We start from the raw sequence: 23,027 nt of genomic DNA on the forward strand, positions 1-23,027 counted from the left end.
CTCATTGGTCAGTGAATGCCTGCTAGTTTCAGAGCTGGTTCCTAATCTCCTTAGGCAGTGTCAAGTCTGAGACGTGGCACTAGGACACCAACAGGACGGGCATGATGTAGGTGCCTAGGAACAGCGGTATAACGTGTGTAACAGGGCAAGCTTCACTCTGAAGTGAGAACCTTTCAAATTGAAAGGAAATGGAGGTGTAACTGTCACTTTGTGGCAATAGCTCATATTTTGCTGCAGAGGACAATGGATAAACAAGGAATAGGCATGATTTGAATGTTACATCCGTAGCAATGGTTTATTGTAATTTGTGCTGTTGATGGTTACCTGTCTGTAAATAACACAAGGCATTTTCTTGTTCTTATGAAAACTGAAATACCCTGGCAATATTGCAGCCTTTTCATCTTTATTATTTACCCAAGCCATTTATAATTTGGAGATTAAAAACACTGTTTCAGACAGCTCGAGACTTGTTGTCTTCTCAGGGCTGTCAAGATAAAAAGCACTTGCAACAAAACCTCTAACAGAAAATCCAGATAATGTTATTGCAAATGTTGATGTGAAAAAACTGTCTCAAACAATGCCAATCAGGTAATGTCAGATGTAAAGCTTCAGATCAAATGGGGGTACTGACACAATCCACTTCCTTTTGTTAATATTATATAAAGTAAGTTGCCTCTGTTTAATAATCAGGCTCTACATTCTCACTGCATAAATCAGAGTTAAAGGATTTTTACATTTGTCTGAAAGGAGAAATTAAATTTTTGGGGTTTTTTCCCATCAGCAGTTCTCACTATTTTTCTTGTTCTTGTAATGTGTGATTTTTGTTGAGAGAATCCATCATCTTGAAAGGCATGCCTTTTTCTGTAGACTGGAGATGGATGAGCAAGGTCTGATGTGGAAAAGCCTTTAGCTGCTCTTCTGGTGTTTCTGTACACAAGCGAGATATTCTTGCACATCATCTGGAGAACCGAGGATAAGAGGGACTCTTTGGTGAATACTCTCAGGTTTCACATCCAACACTGCCCCAGTCCCTGTGGTTGCCATCCCACCTGCCTGCTCAATGATGAAAGCCATAGGGTTGCACTCATAGAGCAGTCGAAGCTAGAAAGAAAGAGGGAACATGTGATTGCCTTTGGGGGAAATTACACCAAATGACTTACCAGAACCTAACCTTCCTTCTGTGATTTTGGAAAATTTTGTACCAAACATCAATTGACCCAAGTAGCAATGTCTCTCAATAGGCCCCTCCTTCTTCCCTCTCCTTCTCTCACTTCCCCTAACACTTTTTGTTTTGAGAAAGAGTGTACTAACCCTGTATCCAAGCATCATCCCCATCCTTGCCAATGTGACGTACTGATGTGCAGCACCGGTGAAGCTGTATTTTGCCAAAAATGGTGAAAGTAGCTGTCGGGCCCACAGACATCAGCAAAACAGTTAAACCAGCTAAGTTAACAGTACTGGGAAAGAAAAGACAAAATCTCTTCTTATGTACAGGCTTTATGTGTTACCTCATGGTTTGGGGTGATTGTGTTGTGTTTAGTCAGGATATTTTGGAGTTTGAAACTTGATGCTCCCAGTTTCAAATTTCAGGATTCAATTCCTGCTCTTCAGAAATATGAATAGATATTAGTGTCCTGAACTCATCCAGATGGTGACTCTGCTTTCAGAAGTAACTGCAGTAATTATTAAAAGCAAATTTTCCCTTTTGGTATGGAAGCACTTTTGGTTTGGACCCTGATATGTGTTCACATCTTTAAAAATGTTACCTCTGGGATGCCTGTGTTCCCATGGAATGCAAACTTATCTGGGACACATGCCAAAAGTTTGTGTGTTTAAAAGGACATAGGTGAGATGGCTATTTTTTGACAGACATTATTTCTGTGGGTTTAGTTGAATCTTTGATGGTCTGTGAAGTGCTCACGTATGACAGTGCTAGTACATATTATGTTTAAAGGGCTTTTCATATGTGCAAGAGAGGGAATGTTTTCTAGCATGAAAGAAAGCATGACAGAATGCAACTGCATATAAGGACAAAGAAATGGATTGGACATAGGATTTTACTACTTATCATTCCTTTATCACACTGTTTGTAATAAAACCATGACATATCACAAACTTAAATAGCACATTTTACCTTCCTTCTTATCTTTAAAGCCCACTGAAGTGCTACTTCTGGTACAAGGACTCCATCTGACAGGCAACATGGGACCAATAGCCTTCATGTTCTCCTTGGTGCGTGGCCAATTTTGTGAAGATCATGAGCCAGAAAACAGCAGTGGTACCCCTGTGGAACCACATGTTAAGTTTTTTGTTGCTTGTCTGTGACTACATGGCTTAAGGAAACCAGTTTTCCTTCGGGTAGTAGTGCAGTTGCACCTAGGGGTCTTCAAATGGGCTCTGTCTTCAGAGAGGTTTAACCTTTTTCACCCACCAGAGAACTGTAAGCCTTATATTCATAAAAAATATTATCTATCATATCTGATTTGAAAGAGGATCTATTTGTAGTCTGGTTCTTATTGTGCATTTAGTTCTCACTCTAACTTAAAGAAAGAGCTCTGTATGCTAGGGCCTACATGCTTGTAATTTACATTCGCTCTAAAGCCTTTGGCTTGTTTCAGTGACATTTGTTTCCTCTCATCTCTCTATCCAAGTGTGTAGACTGTTTTTCAGGGGGATGATGATCAGCGCACCTGCCACAAAGGCATTATCTCTCCAACAAGGTGTTTACGTGAAAAGAATTGTATATACCTGCACCCTGAGAAGGAAAGAAGAAAAACTTTATTTCTAATGATAGTACAGTTTTGCTTCTTTCATAACTCTCTCTACTATGGCAGTGCAAGCCAGAACAATGCAATAGTCAATGTAGGCTAACTTGTGCAGAAATCTTGGTTTCTATAAAATTATAGAAGTAATTTGTACATCTGTTCTTTTGTCCCATTTCTCATCTTTTCAGCAATTTCTTAACACAGATTTCAAAACAAAAAGTTTAATCTGAACAGGTCAGTCAGCAAACCCACTTCTCTCACACACAGCAAATTCCCTTTTTGTCTCTTGCTCTGATACACAAACAGATCCACAGTTAAATGGGTTTATTTTGTTTTGTTGTTTTGGGTTTTTTTTGTTTGTTTGTTTGTTTGTGGTTTTTTTATTATTTTGTGGGGGAAAGTAATTTGGTTTTGGTTTTGTTTTTTTCTGGGATGCTGTATCAAATATTTAAATAAAATTTGCCTGGACAAACATGCAGACATTTTCAGTTGTGTATTCTGAAGAGTTCTTTTCCTGTCCTTATTTCGTAGGCCACTTGGATCCGCTGTTATTATGACAAATACAAGCTCACCAGGATGGAACCAGTAGTCCTCTGTCCCTAAAGAACTGTAGGCATCAGAATATTCTGATACCAGTGTGGGAGATGGGGCAAGTAGTTTTATGAGAGCAGATTTCTGCACGTGCCAGCCAAGAATACAAAAACATTTGCATGGAAGATTTTAAATATGGTATCAACCAGGATGGAGTGTGGTCTTCGAGTCAGAACATCATGACCAACCTATTATGCATTGAGCCAATCATTTCCTAAGGATGACCTGCAGGTTACTGGTGCTTCACAGATCAGCTGTATAACCAGATTTCTTTTAAAATATATTTGTTCAGGAGTTTGATAATAAGAAAATCTGTTGATGCAGGACAAAAGTTGAGGTTGACTATGATCCATGGCCTAGTAGATTCAGGGAGTCACTGCACTGCACTGCATTAAGTCAGTGTGAGTTTTGTAGAGTTGCCCAAATGGGAAATCATCTCTTCCCAGAATACTGATCTCAGCATGCATGAAACTCACCTTCCACTGACAGAGTTTTTCAGATCAGTTAGTAGAAGCTTGTGTTTGCAGGGCTGGTGATAGTAAGCTCAGTACCCTTTGGAAACATTAGGCAGGCAAACTCGCTTGTCTAACATTGGACAAAACCCTGTCTGGAGCTCAGCATGTCCCACCCAGAGTCTAGTTGCCAGTATAAAGTGCAGAGTCCTTCCTTAGGCCTGTGTTGCATCTGCCAGCTGTGCATAGGTATCTCAACAGGTTTCTATGGTACTGAAATGTTCCTCTTTAGAAAACTGAATAAAGCCCTTGGTTGCAGTGAAAACCATCTGAGCAGTTTATAATATAAAAGCACACAGGAAGATTTTTGGCCCACATTGGAAATTGCCTAAATTGCTTGCCTAAATGTGATTGCTGAACATCGTATACATTAATAATTTTCTCCAGGGGTGGAAAATTATTATCTGTTTATATATCTAAATTATTCCTTTACATCTCTGGGAAAACCAGAGGTATTAGGTTAACTAAGTTCATCAGAGAGTAAGTCAAATGATTTACCTTTCCTTTAGGACTCTTCTGATTAGCAGGGTACATGAAGATCCCACCATACATCAATGTACGGTGAACATCAGCTACCATGGAGCCCACATATCTGGCACCATATGGAGAACTGCCATCCTGAAAAACATAGAGTAAAACATTGTATCTAACAGGCTAGACAGTTAGCATCACTGCAAAATGTAATTTGGTTATAAAACAGGAATCAAGGCTACTTACGTCACTGGCTGCTTATGGACACTGTAAATGCCTACTAAACCAGCCTGAAACTTAGCCTTTTGTAAGATGTCATGATCATCTATGGGATTCTAAAATAATCACTTTAAAGAGTTGCATTCACAGTATGGAAACCAGGGTGTCTGTGATTTGAGTGCACGATTTGGTATCAACCCCCAGCCTGTGTAACATCAAGGTCTGCAAACAGTGAGGGAAAACTTCTTCACATTATCAGAACAAGGTACCCATTTGATTCCTGTTGCTGGTTCCGAAGCCAGGGCAAGAGGAGGGATGTCACTTTTCACTGCATGTTCAGAGGGTTCCCAGAGGACTCAAGATTTTTCCTTCTAGTTTATTTGTCAATTTGTGAAATTGGTCATAGCATTCATTCTGCAGCTTAGTTTGGGAGATAACAATTTATTCATTAATGTAGTTTTCCTTGCTCTCAGCTTGGAAATTAATGTTGTTGAAGGAGAGGTCACTTTAGTGAGAGCAGTCAGGAGAGTATTCACATCAGTCTCAGGTTTGTTGGTCATAAAAATGATAAGGTATGAAATATAGAAGAGAAGCAAGGCGTCTTGCACAGATAGAAGTTATATACACCAAATAAGCTCCACCCAGAAAAAGCGATACGTTGCTATACTTTTGTGAAGGGGAGATACACAGTACAAATGTAAACCAGAGGAAAGCTTTCTGAAAGCTACTATGCCAAGAAATGTGTTGGTGTTTTGATATCTCTCACTCTGTCTTGAATGAAGCATAAGAGGAATTTACACTTCCCCAGAAAATTGCTAGAGACTGGGACTTTTAATACATTTAATACATATTTGTGTATTGCAATGGTAAAAGTTTGAAAAACCTCTGCATGTTTTTTCTATCTGGATCAGTTGTCTAATAAAAGATCTTAGTGCTTTCTACAAAGCTCACTTTGTGCTGATACTAGATCCAGAGAAATATACAGAATACTTGTTGAGTAATGGCAGCTCCAAGACCTTGAGATATCACAGGCTAGTCACCCTCCCCAGGAAAATCATGAGGTTAGCTGGGAGAAAAAAAAAACAAAACCAAAAACACAAGTGGGAGGAAAAAACACAGAGAAAAATATACTTCTATTTTGAAATCACTTTTTCAAACTGTTACATGCAACTGTTAAGTTCTGATATTTACTCTCTTTTAAAATGGGAAGAGATTCCCATGAAATTACACAATATAATGCAACACAACACTAGGAAGTTGAGTCCTATACCACTAAATATATGACTTGGATATTTGATTAATCTGGTAGTAAAATTAGAACAGAGAATTGTTCCAGACTAAATAATAACCCTTGTACAACTATACTTGTGCTGTTTTTCACAATTCTTTCTTCTTGTATATGTTAGGAGAACTATTGAAAATCCAAAGGAAAACAATACAAAGTGTGAAAAACATGATGGATAAGACACAGCCTGGAGCTTTTGTATTTAATTATGTTTAAACCTGGCCCTATTACTTCCAAGCATAACTGAACAATACTTTTAAGTACTTGATCCCTTATTTTTTATGGCTTACCCTCAAATAGTTACATATTTAGACTTCAAATGATAGCTTCTCCATCTTGCAGATGTTTGTACTTGTGAATTTGCAACTGTAAAATTCTGAGGTCAGAAAAAAACACCTTAAGAGGTCTTAAAGAGAGACCAAAGCAAGTTTGCAGTTTAAGAAAAGACAATTTTCAGGGAAAAAATGTGATTACAGTCTAAAGTTACCTTTAAAAAATACAGTCAAAGGAAGAGCTCTCTTTTATAGTTTCAGAAGGTGATGAAATGAGTCTTAAGAAAAGTTTGTTAAACATTATGAAAAGTCATAGCGTATCGACCATAAGCAGGCCCAGAAACAGACTGCTAAAGACTGCTTCTATGACATTATCAGATAAGGAGTCTGAAACCCACATGTGTAAAATTTACTGACCATGAGCTGCACAACTGACCCACATCTGGGATGTGCTGGATTTCCTATATGTGTGCAGGCCATTTACACAATTTTTGTGTACATAGGCAGTGTTATGTGAAGATAATAAGATGCCCCTGAAAATGTCAGTTGTTTCTTACCCTGATAGAAATTTGCCTGCCAGAAACACAGTGCTGAGAAAAATAGAGAAGAGAAATTCCTCCATTCTGGTACAGTTGTCACTTGAACCACAGACTGAAATAAAATTGTCACTTCCCTTAGCATCCAGTTACCTGCATGGTATAGATAGTCCTTTAGTTACTAGAAATGTTACTTCTTGTTTCTCCAGTTTAGTCACTCATGCATTTTTCTTACAGATGAGAAAGTTAATAGGTGTTGCCTGCATGTTGGCATATTGCCCAAGCTTTCTTCTCAATCAAAATAGCAGAGCATGAATTCTAGGGAGATTCATCTCAAGTTCTGAGTAATGCCAAGATGTGTTTGCCCAGTGAGCACTTCACACTGTTTTGGCTGATGGTAATGAAAGAGTCAGAGAACCTTGATTGTTCCTTGGTCAGTGTCCATGGCATTTGAGTAAACTTGTGATTACTCTTAGTTTCACCCTTTCCACTGCTTTTCTTTGCTTATCCCAGAGGAACAAAAATGGATCACAACAGATAGGTCCTGTGATTTTTTCCTTCACAATGTGATGGAAGTCACTTTTTCGCTTTTTTATTCTACTAATTTCTGACAGTTACAGCAGAACAAGACCATGTTTTTCTTGCATAACTAGGATGACTAGGAGAGCAGGGTGAAACAAGTCTTTCCTACAGACTACGGCAGCAATACCCTGCATCCCTCACTCCACATACAGATATGGTGACAAAAGCACAGTGTTTTTATTAGCTTTTGATGTCACTCGGGCACAGCTGGGATGGCTAACAGAAGAATGCATCATGCTGCAATATGCTGTTGGTGATATGTTTTTCATGTCATTGCTAAGAGAAATCCTTAACCAGAGAGTCTCCATTGCATGGCTCTCAATCAACAAGCCATGATGAGACTCAACTTCTCTTTTGGCCATGGGAGGCACAGATAAAAATGAGTGGAATAGGAAAGTATGACAATCCCCTCAGCAAGTTGCTGAGTTCTACCGCCAGTGAACCAGCGACAGCTAGAGGCTAGGGCTCTGCAGCATTACAGGAGGAAGAGCCCACTTTGGGATGGAGTTAGTGTGAAATTTGTGCAGAAACTGTGACTGGCCCAGCAGTGTCCATTATACAGAGCAGACTGAAGTAAACGTGTTGCATTACAGGCAGCCTTGCAAACAGCAGCTTGCTCTTCAAGCTGGTTAAGCAGCAGGAGATTTTGTGATGCTTAACAAAAGATCAGCTTTACTCTGGACTCCCATTCCAGAAGAGATGTGTCTAGACAAATATTTCCCACTAAGATCCACATGACAATGGTAGAAGGTTTACAGCTGACCTGCAGCAGCACTTCTCTACTTTTTCACTTCTTAAATTCAGAATTGATGCCTTAGGTGAGTGGTTGTCCACAAGAAACTTTGAGGGTCAACATAGATTTGTAGACCAAATTGTCTGACCTAGGATGCTGTTGTTAGATAGTAAGGGAAAATCTCTCCGCATAAACAGTTGTTTTGTAATGTTTGGTTGCAAATGACAGTGATACAGAAAACGGGACATGTTGTGGGCAATATCCTACTTTGCTTGCCTGTTTTATTTTCAACTTTTTGGTTTTCTGTAACAATGTTAGAGAGTCATCTGAACAGTATGTTGACCAAGAACCACAGGAAGAAGGAAATAGAGGGAGGATAAAAGCTAAAAAGGAGATAAGTAAGTGTCAAGTAGCTGAAATTAATGTGTAGTCTCTTGGCTTCTAGTGGCCAGAAGGCCATAGGGTGAGAGTGGTCTGCCTGAGTAAGAAGGGGTCCCCTGTGCCCCACATGTCAGTTCTCCCTCAAGCCACAGGCAAGGGCTATCTAACAGATACCTACCACTGCCCTTCTGTGTGCTGAAGAGAGGAAAACACAGACCAAAGCTGTGCAATGCTCCCCGCGGGTGCTGCAGGGAAGGTGGGAGCATCACCAGAGTAGCTGTAGCTGGTAAAGCTTACAGATGATGCGAGGAAGTAGGTTTTATGCTATGGAAGAGTTGCAACACCTTCTCCCTCTTGTCCTCCCACAATGCAAATATAATGTCCTTTGCAAATCAAGGAACTGAGTTATGCTGTTCCAAAAGTTACGTTCATAACAAGGTTTCAGATGGGCAGGGCTCTTCCTTGTGCTTTCTGGCCATAAAATTGGTGCCTCTGCCCTTCTCACGCAGACAACCCTATGTCTCAGAGCAGCAAAGCAATGTGCTTGCTCAGCACCCTTGAGGAGGCTCCCCCTGCCCCAAATAACCCATGCTCTACTGTGCTGCTTGTTTTAAAGTAACAAAGACATATTCTGTCAACTTCTCTTGCATCAGTGCAACAACACTCAATAGGTTTTCCTCAAATGAAGCACAGATTTGAGGCAAAACAGTGCTTGCAAATAAGATTTTTTCTGTATGTCCTAACCTAGGGATTTAGAGAATCACATGATAGAGCTGTCCTCACTAAGCCTGTAGTGAAATATCTCTGTCTGGTCTTTCCACTGAGTTTGAAATCTCTTCAGTCTTTTTATAGTTGCCTGGGATTGACTATTTGTTTAAGACTTTTACTTTAAAGAACACTCGGGTAGTTTGCAAAAATACAAATTAATAAATCCAGTGTTAGTACATTATACTGAATACATAGTTCAGCATAACAAGCAGAATGAGAAGCACAGATGTCCTCTATCCCAGCTGGATCAGTTTTCAGGAAGTATGAAAATTTTGCTGTAACTTCTGCTTCTCTCACAGCTGGACTGAAAGTAGATTTTGAAGCTTCAAAATAACCTCAAATATTAACAATTAATATATTTTAAATGCTGTGATGTGACAACCTCTGTAGCTACAATCTGGGTAATATGGAAAAGAGATTTTGGTAAGAGGTCAATATTGCAGCTATATCCAGTGCAGTAAATTCAGATTTTCAGCTCAGAAGGAGCTTCTCACAGGACTATGGTTTAAACTCTTACTCATTACATTTCCCTTGTAAAGCATCCTGAGGCTTTCTAACTGATACACTGATTTTTGCATGAGCCCTGTATAAGTATTCTTGACAACTAATAACTTAAAAAATAAACATATGGGTTTGGGGGTTTTTTTTTGGCTTTTTTTTTTAAAAAAAAAAAAAAAAAAGAAAAAACAGGAAGAGCACTAAAACCAGTCCCGAGCTCTTCCACATCACCATGTTTTGTTATGACTTACTGGTCACACAGCCACCCTTTCTAGAAATCATCCAGCTTTCCACATTGAGAGCTTGTATTGTGTCCTCCTAGCATGGACTAGAGGCAATATAGAGCTGTATATCCCCATGAGGAAGTTCATCAGACATGGGATATTCTCAGCTTTAGCTCTCCAAGAGGTACCATATAATCCTCTTAACAACAGAATATAGTGAGATTGTGCCTCACACCTTTTTTTTCAACCTATACGTTGGTTTGTGCTCCGTATGGTGCAAGCAGACAGTGCAAGAGTAGCTATGCATTTCTCAGATACAAGCGTGTACAGGAAGGAGAAGGTGATGACACCCAGCTCCCTGCAAGCACCTTCTGGGCAGTATGTGTAATCTGCCCAAATGCCCAGCTGCACATATGGCTGAGCTGTACTTACAGATAATTTAGAAAACAAGGGTACCTCCACATTTTGCTGGTATACTTTCAGAGCTTTGTTGAAAAACCTGGTTCTTTGTGTACAGCACATTTTACTCCACACAGTGACAAACAATTTATGAATTTACTTACTGAAGTCTAAGTTATAACAGATGACAGGGCACTGGTAAAAAACACATCAGATACGTGCCCAAAATGGACCTGATGGCATGAAAGGGTTACATGGGGCTGAATTCATCAGGGCCTTCAAATTCTTTCCAATCAGCCCGAACTGCATGGAATGCAGTGCTTGCCAGTGCACAGTACATTGGGTACAGTGTTAATATTTTCTTACCTCAGGGAATTTCTTCTTTTGTAAGTATTCTGTCATTGCAGGATCAAAATATTTTGCATAACCTTCATTGAGACTGTATACCTTCCCCTTCTTCTTTATTTTAACATCTCTGTCCACCAAAATAAATTCACCGAGACCCTACAGAACAGGAGAGACCAACTATCAGAAGCATCAGAGGCAGTAGAAAATTTTGTTGACTTTCTGTAACAGTTGTCACACCAGAGATGGCAGAAACATTAGCACAGCTTGGTCTTTTCAGCACCAGTCTTGTGTATAACTTCACAATATTTCAAACAGAGCAGTAGGCACAGACTCTGAATTATGTTCACGAAAAATTGTCACATTAGTACTATAAACAAAAAGCATTTCTACTGTTATAGTTAGCATATCAAAAGAACACCAGTCAACCCTGGGAGCAGATGTCCACAAATAACAAGGTTACAAATTAAGAAATTACACTGCCTTCTGATTTTTGAACTCTTCTTGCCTCTTGTCTAAATATCTTAAAGTGCACGTGGTCAACTACCCCAGGTGTTGTTGTCTGCAGTTTGAGTACAACTTCTACCTTCTATCCCTCTAACCAGAGCCGTTCAGGTTCAAGTTCTTCCCACTTGGAATGAGCCTATTTATAAAGGTTAAAAGACATTTTGATAATGATGCATCCTTTCATCAAAAAAACCTCCTGTGTTATTGCCTACATCTAATACTGGTTTCTCAAATGAGCAGTCTTCTTCCTGCATTCCTCCAGTTAACAGTTACTGGGCTCCTGGGCTGGGTACTGAGGGGAGGCACATGTCTGATCATATGGGTATGGTTGTGCTTTTCCAAATTGCTGGGTATGCAGCTTAGAGGACTTAGCCCTAAAACTGAATTGCACTCAGGAAATCAGACATCACTTTGCATGAACTCTATCAAAAAAATGGTCCTTGCCCTAAGCTAAACACTGAACATGATGAGGTTCTTTTATGGACAGAAAAAGCAAGAACAAGGCAGGAGTCCTGCAAGTGGAGGTAAGGACACTGTTCAGAGTAAATTTTCTTAAGTGTTTGTGCAAGCCAGTAGTCTGGTTTAAATGAACAGGGTTTCAAATGCTATTTAACTTATACTTTCTTTCACTGAGCAAAAAAAACTAAGCAGAGGTATTGCAACTGATATACTCATATACTATTAAATACTTGTAGGGCAGAGGTGGGATGCCCCAGGAGGTGGGTAAAAAAAAAATAGAATTGAGTAGATTGACTAGATTACAGAGACAAGGAGTAACAAAAATGAGTAAACCCAAGCATGGAAAGCTCTAAAAGATGACAAGAAGATATACACCAGGACTGTACCGGATCAAGCATGAAGCAGTCCACCCCTTGCCCGGTAGAGAGGGCGACCAGCGTGGCACTGCCGTACAAGGCATACCCTGCAGCAACAATATTGCGTCCAGGCTGCAAAGCATCTTTTTCAGAGGGCTCGTCATCTGTTTCCTGAAGAAAAATTACCATTTGACTGAATGTTAAATTTTTATGAGAAACAGTAAAAGCAACACTTAAATAACAACATGACGCAGATTTCCTTTTTGTGCCTATGCAGGCCTTTGAAACAATCAAACCAGAGATATTTCCCACTCATTCAGGGCAAGTTTGGTACAAGTACATGTGCACGCTGGGACAGGATGTTGAGAGTTTGTTATTTTATACATGTCATGCAATCAATATGATATCTGCAACAAAGCTGATACCTTAGCATTACAACACAGCCTATTAATTCAAGATCATCAGAAATCTGAGAGGGAACAGGGGTACTAATTTTCTGTAAATGTAAACATCAGCTATCATACTGACAACCCTCAGAGAGAATACCTGTGAGGTGAATGCAGTAATTAACATTACAGACAGATTGCTTCCAGTAATGCAGAATAAAAGGGCAGATGGTGCAACACGATGGAACCAAGATTGTCCACTGGTCTCCACTGGTGAGGAGATGGGTAAATGAAGTGATATAAATGTTCATATTATACATAAAATAACAAATGCATTTGCATATGTAATGTGTGCGTCTGCGCAGGTATGCATCGATAACTCCACATAGAACATTCATGTGGCGTTTTACCTCAGGCTTTAAACCAATTTCCATCACTTGTATTTTGATTTGGCACTTTGGTTATCACTGAACAGCAATAGCCCAAGCAGACCTGGTGCAAATATTTCCAGCCAGCTCTGGGTGTGTGCCTCAGCCACAGCTTACAAAAGTTTGACTGATAGGGTAAGAAAGAACAGCAGAGAGTACCTGGGAAGGCTGGCTCCAGCCTTCACCTCCTGAGACTACAAAATGGGTAGGGATGCTTTGTATTAGTGTTTCTTGAAAAGCCGGTCAGTTGTTGTGGGTCTTCTGTGGATGTTTCGATGGTGGTTCACAAGTAATTTGAATGAGAACCCTCTCAGATCCTTTCTTCAGGCCCTGGTTTAGCATTTTATTTTTCTAAACTCAGACAATTTCTCATTCATTGTGTGGGCCTAATTAGATTGAGTATCAGTTAAACAGAAATAGCGGGTCTAGCCCAAAATATCTGGTTAAAAAAAATAAAAATCAGTGGAGAATATTTTGTAGGAAACAAAACATTTCATGAATATTGAGTATAATCTTTAAAAAATCAAGAATGCCTTCCACAGATATTTCCCAAATGAAAACACCTCTCTTACAACAAACAGAGAAATTCTCTGCTGTGCCCCATGTCAAGGAGCCCTCACAGTGCCCATCAGTGTCCTAGCAAGTTGGAAGGTTAAGGGTAACCTAGGGATCCCGTTCATCATTGTATGACAATAACTAGAGGAAAACTGAGATGTGGGACATGGAAACTACATCTTTCTTGCCATATGAAGACAGTAATTCCACAACAAAGTGTTTTAATTTCCAGCTGAAAGATTTTGTTACTTTTGCTTACAGTCTTTAGCTATATTTTGCTCAAAAATGTTATTTTTATTATTTTGCCAAGTTCTTCTGTGGAAAAAAAAAATAATCCAGCTATCAACTAGCTCTTCATGGGAGCTGAAGCATGTACAAATAAACCTGGTATGTAGACCCTCGGAATTATCCTATGTCAAGCTGCTTATTCAGAGAGCATTACAATGTACATAAGGAAGGAAGAGTGGTTAAAATCCCTTTTTCTATATTTCAGAGATTTTAATACTATTAGTGGCTAATTCTTTGCTAAAACTATCTTTTACAGAACCAACTATTATACCCTACATAGCATATTCTCTTTCAAAAATAAATCCCAATGGCAAATACATCTCAACATCAAAAGCAATGGTTGTCTATAGTAGACTAATTATTTGCAACATTAAATGCAGAATTAAACAGACATTTACACAACTAGTTGTAAACATATTATGGCTCTCCTAGCTCTTTGTATGCTTTCCTCATTAAATAAAAATTAATTTTGTATAAATACAGTAAAGAGGTTTGTTTTGTAGAACATAGTGTATATACAGTATACATAGCTGCTGGTTATACATGGTATTGATTTAAAATATATTTTTTGGAGATGAGATTCTCAGTCCTATCTTTTAAATGCATTTTATATGTTTATATGGCTGAGAAACCACATATTTGTTGATTTTTCTGAAAAAGCAGAGGAAATCCTCCCTTGGGAATTGGACATTTGGAGGGAATTCACTTGTTTTTCCATCCTTGTTCACAACTGTGTTTCCAAGAGCCAGCTTCCAAAAGGAAGGAAAAAAGCTCAGTCTCAAACAAACATTTTGCAGAGCTTGTCAGAATGTAAAAAAGCTAGAGATCAGCTGATATTTCATTGATAGGACCGCAGGATTTTTGTCCTGCCAAGTACCATGCACTGTGAAACAAACCAGGGAATTAAGCTAGCTGGTAGACTCTGATAGCTGCTGCATATTTTCACTTCTTTCTGGTGCACAGATGGATTTCCTTTCTATTATATTTTGACGATGAGATGGCGGTAGTGAAATCTCGTTAGAGGTCTTTATGCAAAGCAGTGAAATAGGCAGAGGGACTGCAGAGAAGCTCTGACAAGCATTGGTTGGCACAGTCACTTTGACTCATTGTTGGTGTAAAGCAGGTGAAACAAGGTCTGCAGTCTGGCTGTTGGGGTACCCTCAGGTGATAGCTGAGTTTGAAAATTTTTGCATGTACGATTTGCCCACATCACATGAGGGAGTTCTCATCAGCAGTGGGAGCAGCTCTGGAAGGACTTGGTTTCCACATCTCTGTATCACATGTTTCATGAGTATCCTTTGCATTTACCCTGAATTCTTACACGTTATCTATGAGGGACCACATGGAGGGGAGGACATTTTCCTCATTCCAATGAAGGCGGCGGAAATAAAATACATCTGAGGCACTGGGCAAAGTTAAAAAATTAAAACCAGAATGAAACAAAGCAGAAGAGTTTCATAGCATATACATGCAGTATGGATTGAGAGTTGTAGATCCAGCTCACTGTCATGAAAAATTGAGAAAAATCCAAGCAAAAAATACTTATTATCACCACATCCTGACCTGCAGTGGCTGAGAGCCCCACAGCAGCAGTGACTGTCAAGGTCCTATCCCCTGCTATGGCAAGGATCCTTCTTCAGCCCCATTTTTCTGATGTTTCTGGTCTTTTTAACAGTACTACGCATGCTTCAGAAAGTAAAATACAGGTGGAAAACTAAATAAACCTAAGGTGACATTTATTTCCTGGTGGTTTTCCCTAAGAAACTGATACAGTGCTGTTCTGGCAGGAGGCAATGTTACCTGCCACCATGGTGGTGACTCTAGATTGAGAGCAGCAAGAAAACCATTTTCAGGTTTGAAATGTATTGGCCAAGTCTGGCCTTTATAAAAAAGTACCATGCACTGTGAAACAAACCAGGCAACTAAGCTGTATTTCCCACCCACCCCCACCCCCACCCCGCCCCCAGCCCTCAAAATGAGGCAGATATTTCAGTTCTGGAGGATTTGCCTTTAGAAATGAAGTTAAGGTGCTGACATGGTGAGAAAATCAGTCATAAAATAATCTGAGAATTGGAAGTGAACAAATATCAGACAGGTGCTAATGATCATCCTTTGGAATTAAAATTGTCCTAGCTTTTACAAACTTATGCTAATGAACCTTAAATGGCTTGAAAATGTATTTTCTTTCTTAAGTGATTCACATCCACTGGGTAAACATCTTTTATTCCTTTCCCAATACCCTTCAGTAACAATCAATAAAGCACTTATTATTGTTTCATTATTTCAAAGGGTTTGAAGCTAATAGTGTTTAAAGTTAATAGTGTTACTATGAAATTGTCTGAGAGGAAGGTAAGTTATTTATCATGTACTTTGGAATTAGCATTTTAATGGAAAGAATTATGCAAGCGAAGGTCTGTAAATGCAATGTTGTTTCTAACTTTGCAGGGAAAATGGATAAGTTCTTCTTGTAATTGACAAAGTGTGCTTCATCCTAGCAGGGGGTTCTCATCTGGCTATGAAGCCCTTGTTCAAAGCAATAATTTTCTTTTTATGAAGCGCTGAAGGGTATTCACTGATAGGAAAACCAGTAACTTAGGAACAGTATTTACAACAAATATGTTAATATATATTAGAACAACAACAACTATGGAAGGATCAGAAAATTAATTGATAACTTGAGCATTTGGGAATGACATGAGTTCTTTGGGAAACGTTTATGTTCTGAAGCAGAATCCTAGGGAAGACTGAGCAGTCCTTAGTCTTTACACATGTTAACTCGTGGGTTAAAGATGGTAGAGTAATTTAGTCTGTATTTCAACCTACTAAGCTATATTAATCACACTGAGTACTTGCCTTTATCGTTATGCAGAGTAACTTAACACAGCATTTCTAAAGGTAAAGCTAATATTTAGTATTTGTAAGCTGGTGCTTGCCACTTTTAAGAATGGTGGACAATGTGGCTATTGCCTGCTGGAAGTGTTGGGAGGTGCTGTGGTTTTTTAGGCTACCTTTAGAGAGGTAAATTAAAAGGGTGGTGCCCCCTTTGCTTACCATGAGGCCACGTGGCATGGATTGAATCCATATAGCTAAGCTCTCTTCCCTGCAAAAAGCAAGGTGGTAGATGGTACTGGAGGTAGTCCCTGGGCTGCTCTTTCCACAAGCCATACACAGACACCATCTCAGTGTTGTCTGGTCTTGGCTGCACCTGTGATGGGGGTTTGCACTAACCATTAAGAGTGTGGACAGCCATGTGCCAGCACTTGGCTTGTGCCATGACCCTACTGAGAATGTGCCATAACTATTTGGTTTACTAGTAGATGCATATCCTCAACAGCTATGATTAGTGTATCGCCTACCAGAAATGTAAAAACCAAGCACAAGCCAGTTGAAAATTATGAGTTAAAAGATGAGAGTGGACCTCAGAAACATATGTTTATGTGTTTGAAGCATAACATCTGAGTCTGCAGAGACTTCTTTGCAGTCACAATTACTGTAAATGTTACTTCACAATAGTAATGGCTGAGGGTCTGCCACAGTCATATGACTGTGAGCTCATGCTTTAGGAAAAAAGCCAGCTGCTGGGAGATTAGCAGTCAAATCACAGGACTTGGCATGACTCTAACTATTAATGTTTGTTAACTGGCGGCGCAGTGGCTGTTCTGTGCAGCCCCACGGGAGCAGACATACTGGCAGGGCTGCGGTGGCTGTAGGTGACTGCTGCCTTCAGCCTCAGGTGGCCTCCACCGTTAGCACGCTTATAAATTCCCACCCATAACAGGCACAGGAGCTCACACCGGGAGGCCACCACACTGCTGACCGTGATATGGTCCAGGCAGCGACTGTTAGCCCTTCCCAGACTGTATCCAGAAGGATGAATACCATGATTTGGAGGCACTGCGGCACCCCTCAGCATCCCTGACAGGGCTAACCAGCTGCCTGGTGGTGAGAGGGATCTGTTTAAGCTCCTCTGTGTCTGGAGATGGGGAAGTGCTGCCTCCTAACTATTTCACAGGGCTGAGTGTCCCCTTCCTGCAAATTCAGGCAGCATATTAGCACACACGAATCCAAACTGTTACCTCTTCTACACTTTCTAAGGCTCTGTTGATCCCAAAGACACTTAAAGGACCTAGGAAAGAATTTAAGCAAGTTGATATACCCAAGACATTTTGTTTTCACCAAGTCAATCGTACCATGTGTGCTTCATTCATCCTCTTACCTTTTTGTAGATAGCAAATATTGTTCCTATTGGTGCCAAGCAGTCTATATTGGATGAGCCATCAAGGGGGTCAAAGCACACCACATATTTACCCTAAAACAGAAACGGCAAGGGAAGCATTAAATGATATGTAGTCTTGCACTATTATCTCCTTTTATTTGACAAAACTCATATTTTTTAGACTGTGTTTAGCTCTCCAAGCACACCTGACAGAGCTTGTCAGAGGAGGCTGCGCTGTTGGCTCAGGTGGCCCCTGCAGCACAACACCCACTCCCTGCAGGGCCTCCCAGAGAAATAGGAGAGGGCACGTTTCTGCTCAGATAGCACAAAATCTGACAATATAAAGGAGCAGTCCTCTGCTGCCAAGCAATGCAAGAAATCACTTGAAAGCAAAAGGGGTGACTCATTCTGGGAATGAGCATCTTCCTCGAGTAAATATGTTTTGTTTTGGTTTTTTACATTTTGTTCTGAACAAAAAGATTTGCCTATGATGTGAGGTTTGAGGGTAAGAAGGCAGAAAGAAATCGTCTTGGGGAAAGGGTAGGTTACATCAGTGTGAGCAGTATCTTGCTGCAATAGGATCCCCTCTTGGGGGAAGCCTGATGAAGCAGTCAGGTGTTTCCTCTGGATGTGTAAAGTGAAACCCAGTTCTGCCAGCCTCTCATCTCATTTTATCTTGCCTAAATATTAACGTAATCCAAAACTGTTATACTGCCGGTCAGGGAATGTAATAGTACACTTACACCTGGGATCTGGGGTGTGTTAACAAGCTCCAAAATAATTATTCTACCCCCCTTCACAAAACTTTAATAATAATTTTACCATCCACATCTCATTTAGCTGTTGAAATCATGCCATCCACCACAGTTGTTAATCAAAACAAGGCAGTAATAGTGCAAATTTTCTGAATTCCCCCGGGAAGGGTTGGATTTGGGGCTGGGGCCAGGTTTCATGCTTGAAACAAGAGTGCCACCTGCTGCTGCCTGAGTCAATAACCCCCTGAAGGCAGGAGCCGCACAGACCCTCTTGTCTTTCGGGGTGACGATGGCCTCCTTGTTCTCCTCCGTGACCAGGACACAGGTGCTGTAGGAGGACTGGAGCATATTAATCACCAGAGAGTTAGATAATACATCCAGCTTCTTCACTTCGTCACCAGTCACGTTCACAGTGCCAGCTATACCAAACCTACAGAAAAGTAATAATATCAGAAACCTGAGGTACGCCAATGTTACAGGTTTTCAGGAAAAGAAACAAGTCCGGGTGGCTCCTTCCTCTCATCTTCCCACACCTCTAACCTTTGGATTAAACTGCTAAAGTGCATTAGGAGACAGTTGCTGCTGCTAGAAAATAAAAGCATGCATAAGAAAGAGGAAGGGTGATGGCATCATTTAGGGGCTTTACCCGGGTCATTTTGCTCTTGCTTGGATGTTCTCCAGGCCAGGAGCAGAGCCCACAGCCTGGCTGGTGGGTGCCAGGCTTCCCTAGCAGCCCCATGAAGCAGCTGGCAGCAGCCTTGAGGAAAGAGAGGGCAGTTAGCATCCACATTATTTTTCTGCCCCTGGCTGCTCAGGGCTTTGTGACGGTCCTTTGACCCACATCCACTCAGTCCCCAGCCACCCCAAAATAAGAAGCTTTAAAGACACCTGCAGATAATTCCCCATGATGAACTGTATCTCAGGATCAAGTTTTGTTTTATTTGGTGATCCTCAGCTGAGTTAGGATGATGCTTCTGTTCCCTATCCTGATTTTAGCAATATACTAATGATGTAGTATATAGTAGTATACATATTTATGAGATTTCCAGTTGAGGAAGCACTGTTTAGACTTAATGTCCATGGTCTGGGCAACTTAGAAATACAAGGAACCATATAGGGAATACATACAACATTTTTATTCATTATGGGAAAAAAAAAAAGGGGTGGGGGGTGAAAAGGGGCAACTAATTAGTCCCTATGATGTTGATCAGCAGCAGGCCTTAGCTGGGCACAGAGTAGGTCTTTTGTCTTACTCAAAGCTCAAAGCTGCCTGACCTTTCCAGAAGTATTGAGTGTTTTGGGCACTCTATTTCAGAGTGCCACATTTGAGATACTGGAAAGGACCATGACTTTCAGGGAGTGCTAAGAACCCATTCTCCAGTTAGTGTGTTTTCAGGCACATTCCCAGCTCAAGTCCACAGCTTGGAAAAAGTCCTCCTTTACTCTTGAATAAGCAAATTTTTAAAAAATTCATGCTGAGCTCTTTAATGTTAAAGAAGTCACTTCACAGTCTCCGATTTGGAGGGGTTAGAAAAATCAGAGATCTCTAACTTCACAACTGCAGAGGGATGCAATCCAGTCACCATGGTTGAAAGTTTGCCATGGGAATTTCTGAAATTTTATGGTTAGTTGCTGTATTCTGAATGGTGCAAGCTACTCATTAGTGTGTTTGGATACTTTAGGTATTTCTGGTACATCACCTGAAGCTTTTGTTTAAAGAAGGAGACATTTGCTCCTTAACATAATGGATGTTTTCTTTCTGAAGGGAAGATTCACGTAGCACAGTAGCTGTGTGTCCTGAAGGCTAGGTGGCTGTTCCACTTCTAATCTATCAAATAGAGGTTCTCCCCACTTTTAAATACTTCAGAAGTTGCATAATGAAAGATAAAAATGAGATAAAAGTGACTGTTCCTCTGAGTCAGGGAGGGAAAACAGCTTAGCTTCACCTAGTAAGTACAGAGACAAAGTATAGCTTAACTGTTAGGGCATAGGAGCCTGACATTGCTGTTAACTTTGAGTATGTCTCATGTCCTCTCTACATATTATGGTTCACTCCTGTAAAGTGAGGGTGATAGGAATGAGACACTGAATTAATGATTTGGAAAAATCATTGAGGACTCTGACTAAATAGTCAACAGAAGCACAGAGAAAACCAGTGTGTCATACATTCTGGTGATTCCACAGGGGAAAAAAAAAAATGAAAGAAAAAAAGAAAAAAACAAATTACAAATGTTGTCTTTCTTACATAAATATATAACCTGTCTTTTTTTATGCATATATGCATTTGTACATGCACAGACATGTACAGAAACATACCTTTCAATACATAACAAAATCTGTATATTTTAGATGCATAATTTTATTAGGAAGTTCCAGCTCTCTGAACTGTTTCAGATAGATCACCATTAAAAGGTTGCCACTGATGACTATTTCACCTGTCTGTGTGAGGAACACCTTGGTTCATTCCAGGCTTTGCTGAGGCAATTCTTTATTCCACTTGCTAAACCACTAGATGTCAAATTGTTATGCTTGTTTTTCATACAGGGCCCTTTAAGATTCCCCACCCGTAACCCTGATACTGCTTGAGGAAGGAAGGGGAAATGCAGTCATGCATGGCAGCTTACAGCGTTTCTCACAGGGCTGTTGCTTTAGATCATTACCTCTACTGCAGTCAGGCAGAACATCAGCTTCCCTATATAAGCCAAGCCCCGATTTGCACAGCTCAGCACCAGACTTGGATGTTAGCAGAAAAAAATCATGGTGTGATATTCTGCATTAAAAATATCATGGGGTGATATTCTGCAAATTCACAGTAGTTTTAAAAATAGATCAATAACAACATTTGCAAGGGAGACCCAGGTGAGCAGTGCACGGTTCTGACTCATGTTTTTAGAGTAAAACATTACAGAACAGCAGTTAGTTTAAATGTCTACCTTGCACCCAATATGAAAATGCTCCAGAAAGAGAGAGCTCCCACTTCCCACTCTTGATAATCCAGGATCTGACCTCATGCCCACAGTCACTCATCTTAAAAAAAGACACTTCCAACATTTCTATGAATCCTTGCCCATTCCCCAGCCTTGCTGTGCAAGCAGCTGTCTCTCTACCTCCTCCTCCTCCCCGTATCACTAGGTAGGACTCACATGTGGGCAAGGCCTGCCTTTCTGACTGCAGAGGAAATGGCCTTTATGGCAGTCAGCATGGAGTTGAGCAGCTGTGTCAGCTCCCCTGTCGCTCCTTTCACGCGGCGTCCCTTCTCCATAACGAATCGTGTGAGCGTCAGCATATCCGTTTCAAAGGGGGTTTTGTCAGACATTTTTGCTGGGTACCAAAGTTCTTATCTCCTCAGGTGAATGAGACACTTTCTTGCTGTGTGGAAATCCGGAGTAGCTGTTTTATTTTGAGGCGACGCCGTCAGCTGTGTTGCTGGTCAGAGTTTATTAAGATGCTTCTGGGACCATGTGATGGAGTGCTCAGAATAACTGCACCCCAGGCTGGCTCGACCACACCTCCAGGATGCAGGAAAGGAGACTAAGACGGGACTGCAGCTCAGCAGCCAGTTACTGTTCCGCCCTGCCCGTGCACTGAAATTAGCCATGTGCAGATCTAGTAACATCTTCTAATTGTGCGTTAGACTGCTCACAATGCAAAACTTTCGCTGGCCACTTAGCTGGAAACTGCTTTCCTGCAGCTGCTGCTCAGCAGCAAGCTCAGCATAGCCAAGGCAAGGTGCATGATATGCAAAGCACCAGAACGAGGCGTAGGGCGTCAGTGACCACACGTGCCACAGTGCCCCACAGCAGAGCACCCGCCGCGCTGTGGGCCCGGACAGGGAAGTTCCCTTCCCATATCACCTTCATCCCTGTCTGCTCGCCCTCTTTCGGCCTCCTCCATAGAGAAGGGTTTTGAAGGTGTATGGCCCATCCCGGAGGAATCAACAGGAGCTGCAGGGTGCACCTTAGACGTGCATTTATTAAAGATGTTTATGTTGCTAGTTGGTCTGCTGCAATCACATTGTAATGACTTAATTTCTAGTCTGGGCTATGTGTAATATTATAGAGCTTGCATGCATGAGAAGTACTGGTGAACTATGGCTTGATTCGTTACAGAGTAATTGTGCCTTCAATAATTTACAAATGAGGCTTATCTGATTTAAGCATGTCTGTGTCATAACTCACAAAATGAAATTTTACATCAGCTTTGGTATTACAGTGCACCATGTAAATATAGGTATGTCCAAGTTTTCAATTACACTGTCAGTAACTCCTTACAAGCAATAGCCTTGGGTGACATGATGCTAATGTGAAAGTAGGCAGAAATGTCAGTGAATTAGGTACATGCTATCTGCAGCATTGGAATTACAGATTTTAATTACAGCACTATCTTCCCACTCAGATAAGGCAGTAAGAATAATTACATGTTGTAGCCTTCATTCTACTTATTAGCAACACTCCCTTATTTTTAAGATCTGGAAAGCTCACAAGCAAAACACGAAA

At 40.6% G+C, this 23,027-nt stretch overlaps 1 protein-coding gene across 2 annotated transcripts; it reads right to left on the reverse strand.

Moving 5' to 3' along the window:
- Window positions 1-287: 287 nt before the first annotated feature.
- On the reverse strand, window positions 288-22,038 carry LOC104367487 (fructose-1,6-bisphosphatase isozyme 2). Of its 2 annotated transcripts, XM_032981805.2 has the most exons (7): window positions 21,675-22,038; window positions 18,799-18,961; window positions 17,777-17,869; window positions 11,934-12,074; window positions 10,603-10,740; window positions 4,367-4,486; window positions 288-1,101 (listed from the first exon to the last, which is right to left on the reverse strand). In XM_032981805.2, exons 1-7 carry the CDS (start codon window positions 21,845-21,847, stop codon window positions 907-909), a joined length of 1,023 nt encoding a protein of 340 aa, XP_032837696.1. In that variant the 5' UTR covers window positions 21,848-22,038; the 3' UTR covers window positions 288-906. The 2 variants fall into 2 exon arrangements, with proteins under 2 accessions (XP_032837696.1, XP_032837697.1); XM_032981806.2 differs by lacking the exon at window positions 11,934-12,074.
- Window positions 22,039-23,027: the final 989 nt, after the last annotated feature.

The sequence above is a fragment of the Tyto alba genome, unplaced genomic scaffold, assembly GCF_018691265.1.
Source record: "Tyto alba isolate M040663 unplaced genomic scaffold, T.alba_DEE_v4.0 Super-Scaffold_13, whole genome shotgun sequence".
Lineage (NCBI taxonomy): Eukaryota > Metazoa > Chordata > Aves > Strigiformes > Tytonidae > Tyto > Tyto alba.

What these genes read in the sequence shown, in the direction of transcription:
- LOC104367487 (XM_032981805.2), bottom strand. Translation starts at nt 21,847, where the DNA reads ATGTCTGACAAAACCCCCTTTGAAACGGATATGCTGACGCTCACACGA. An exon ending in AAAAGAAGAAATTCCCTGAG is followed by an intron (nt 4,487 to 10,602) that starts GTAAGAAAATAT and finishes TATGTTTTTCAG; the next exon opens with GATGGCAGTTCTCCATATGG. An exon ending in AGAAGAGTCCTAAAGGAAAG is followed by an intron (nt 1,102 to 4,366) that starts GTAAATCATTTG and finishes CTTTCTTTCTAG; the next exon opens with CTTCGACTGCTCTATGAGTG.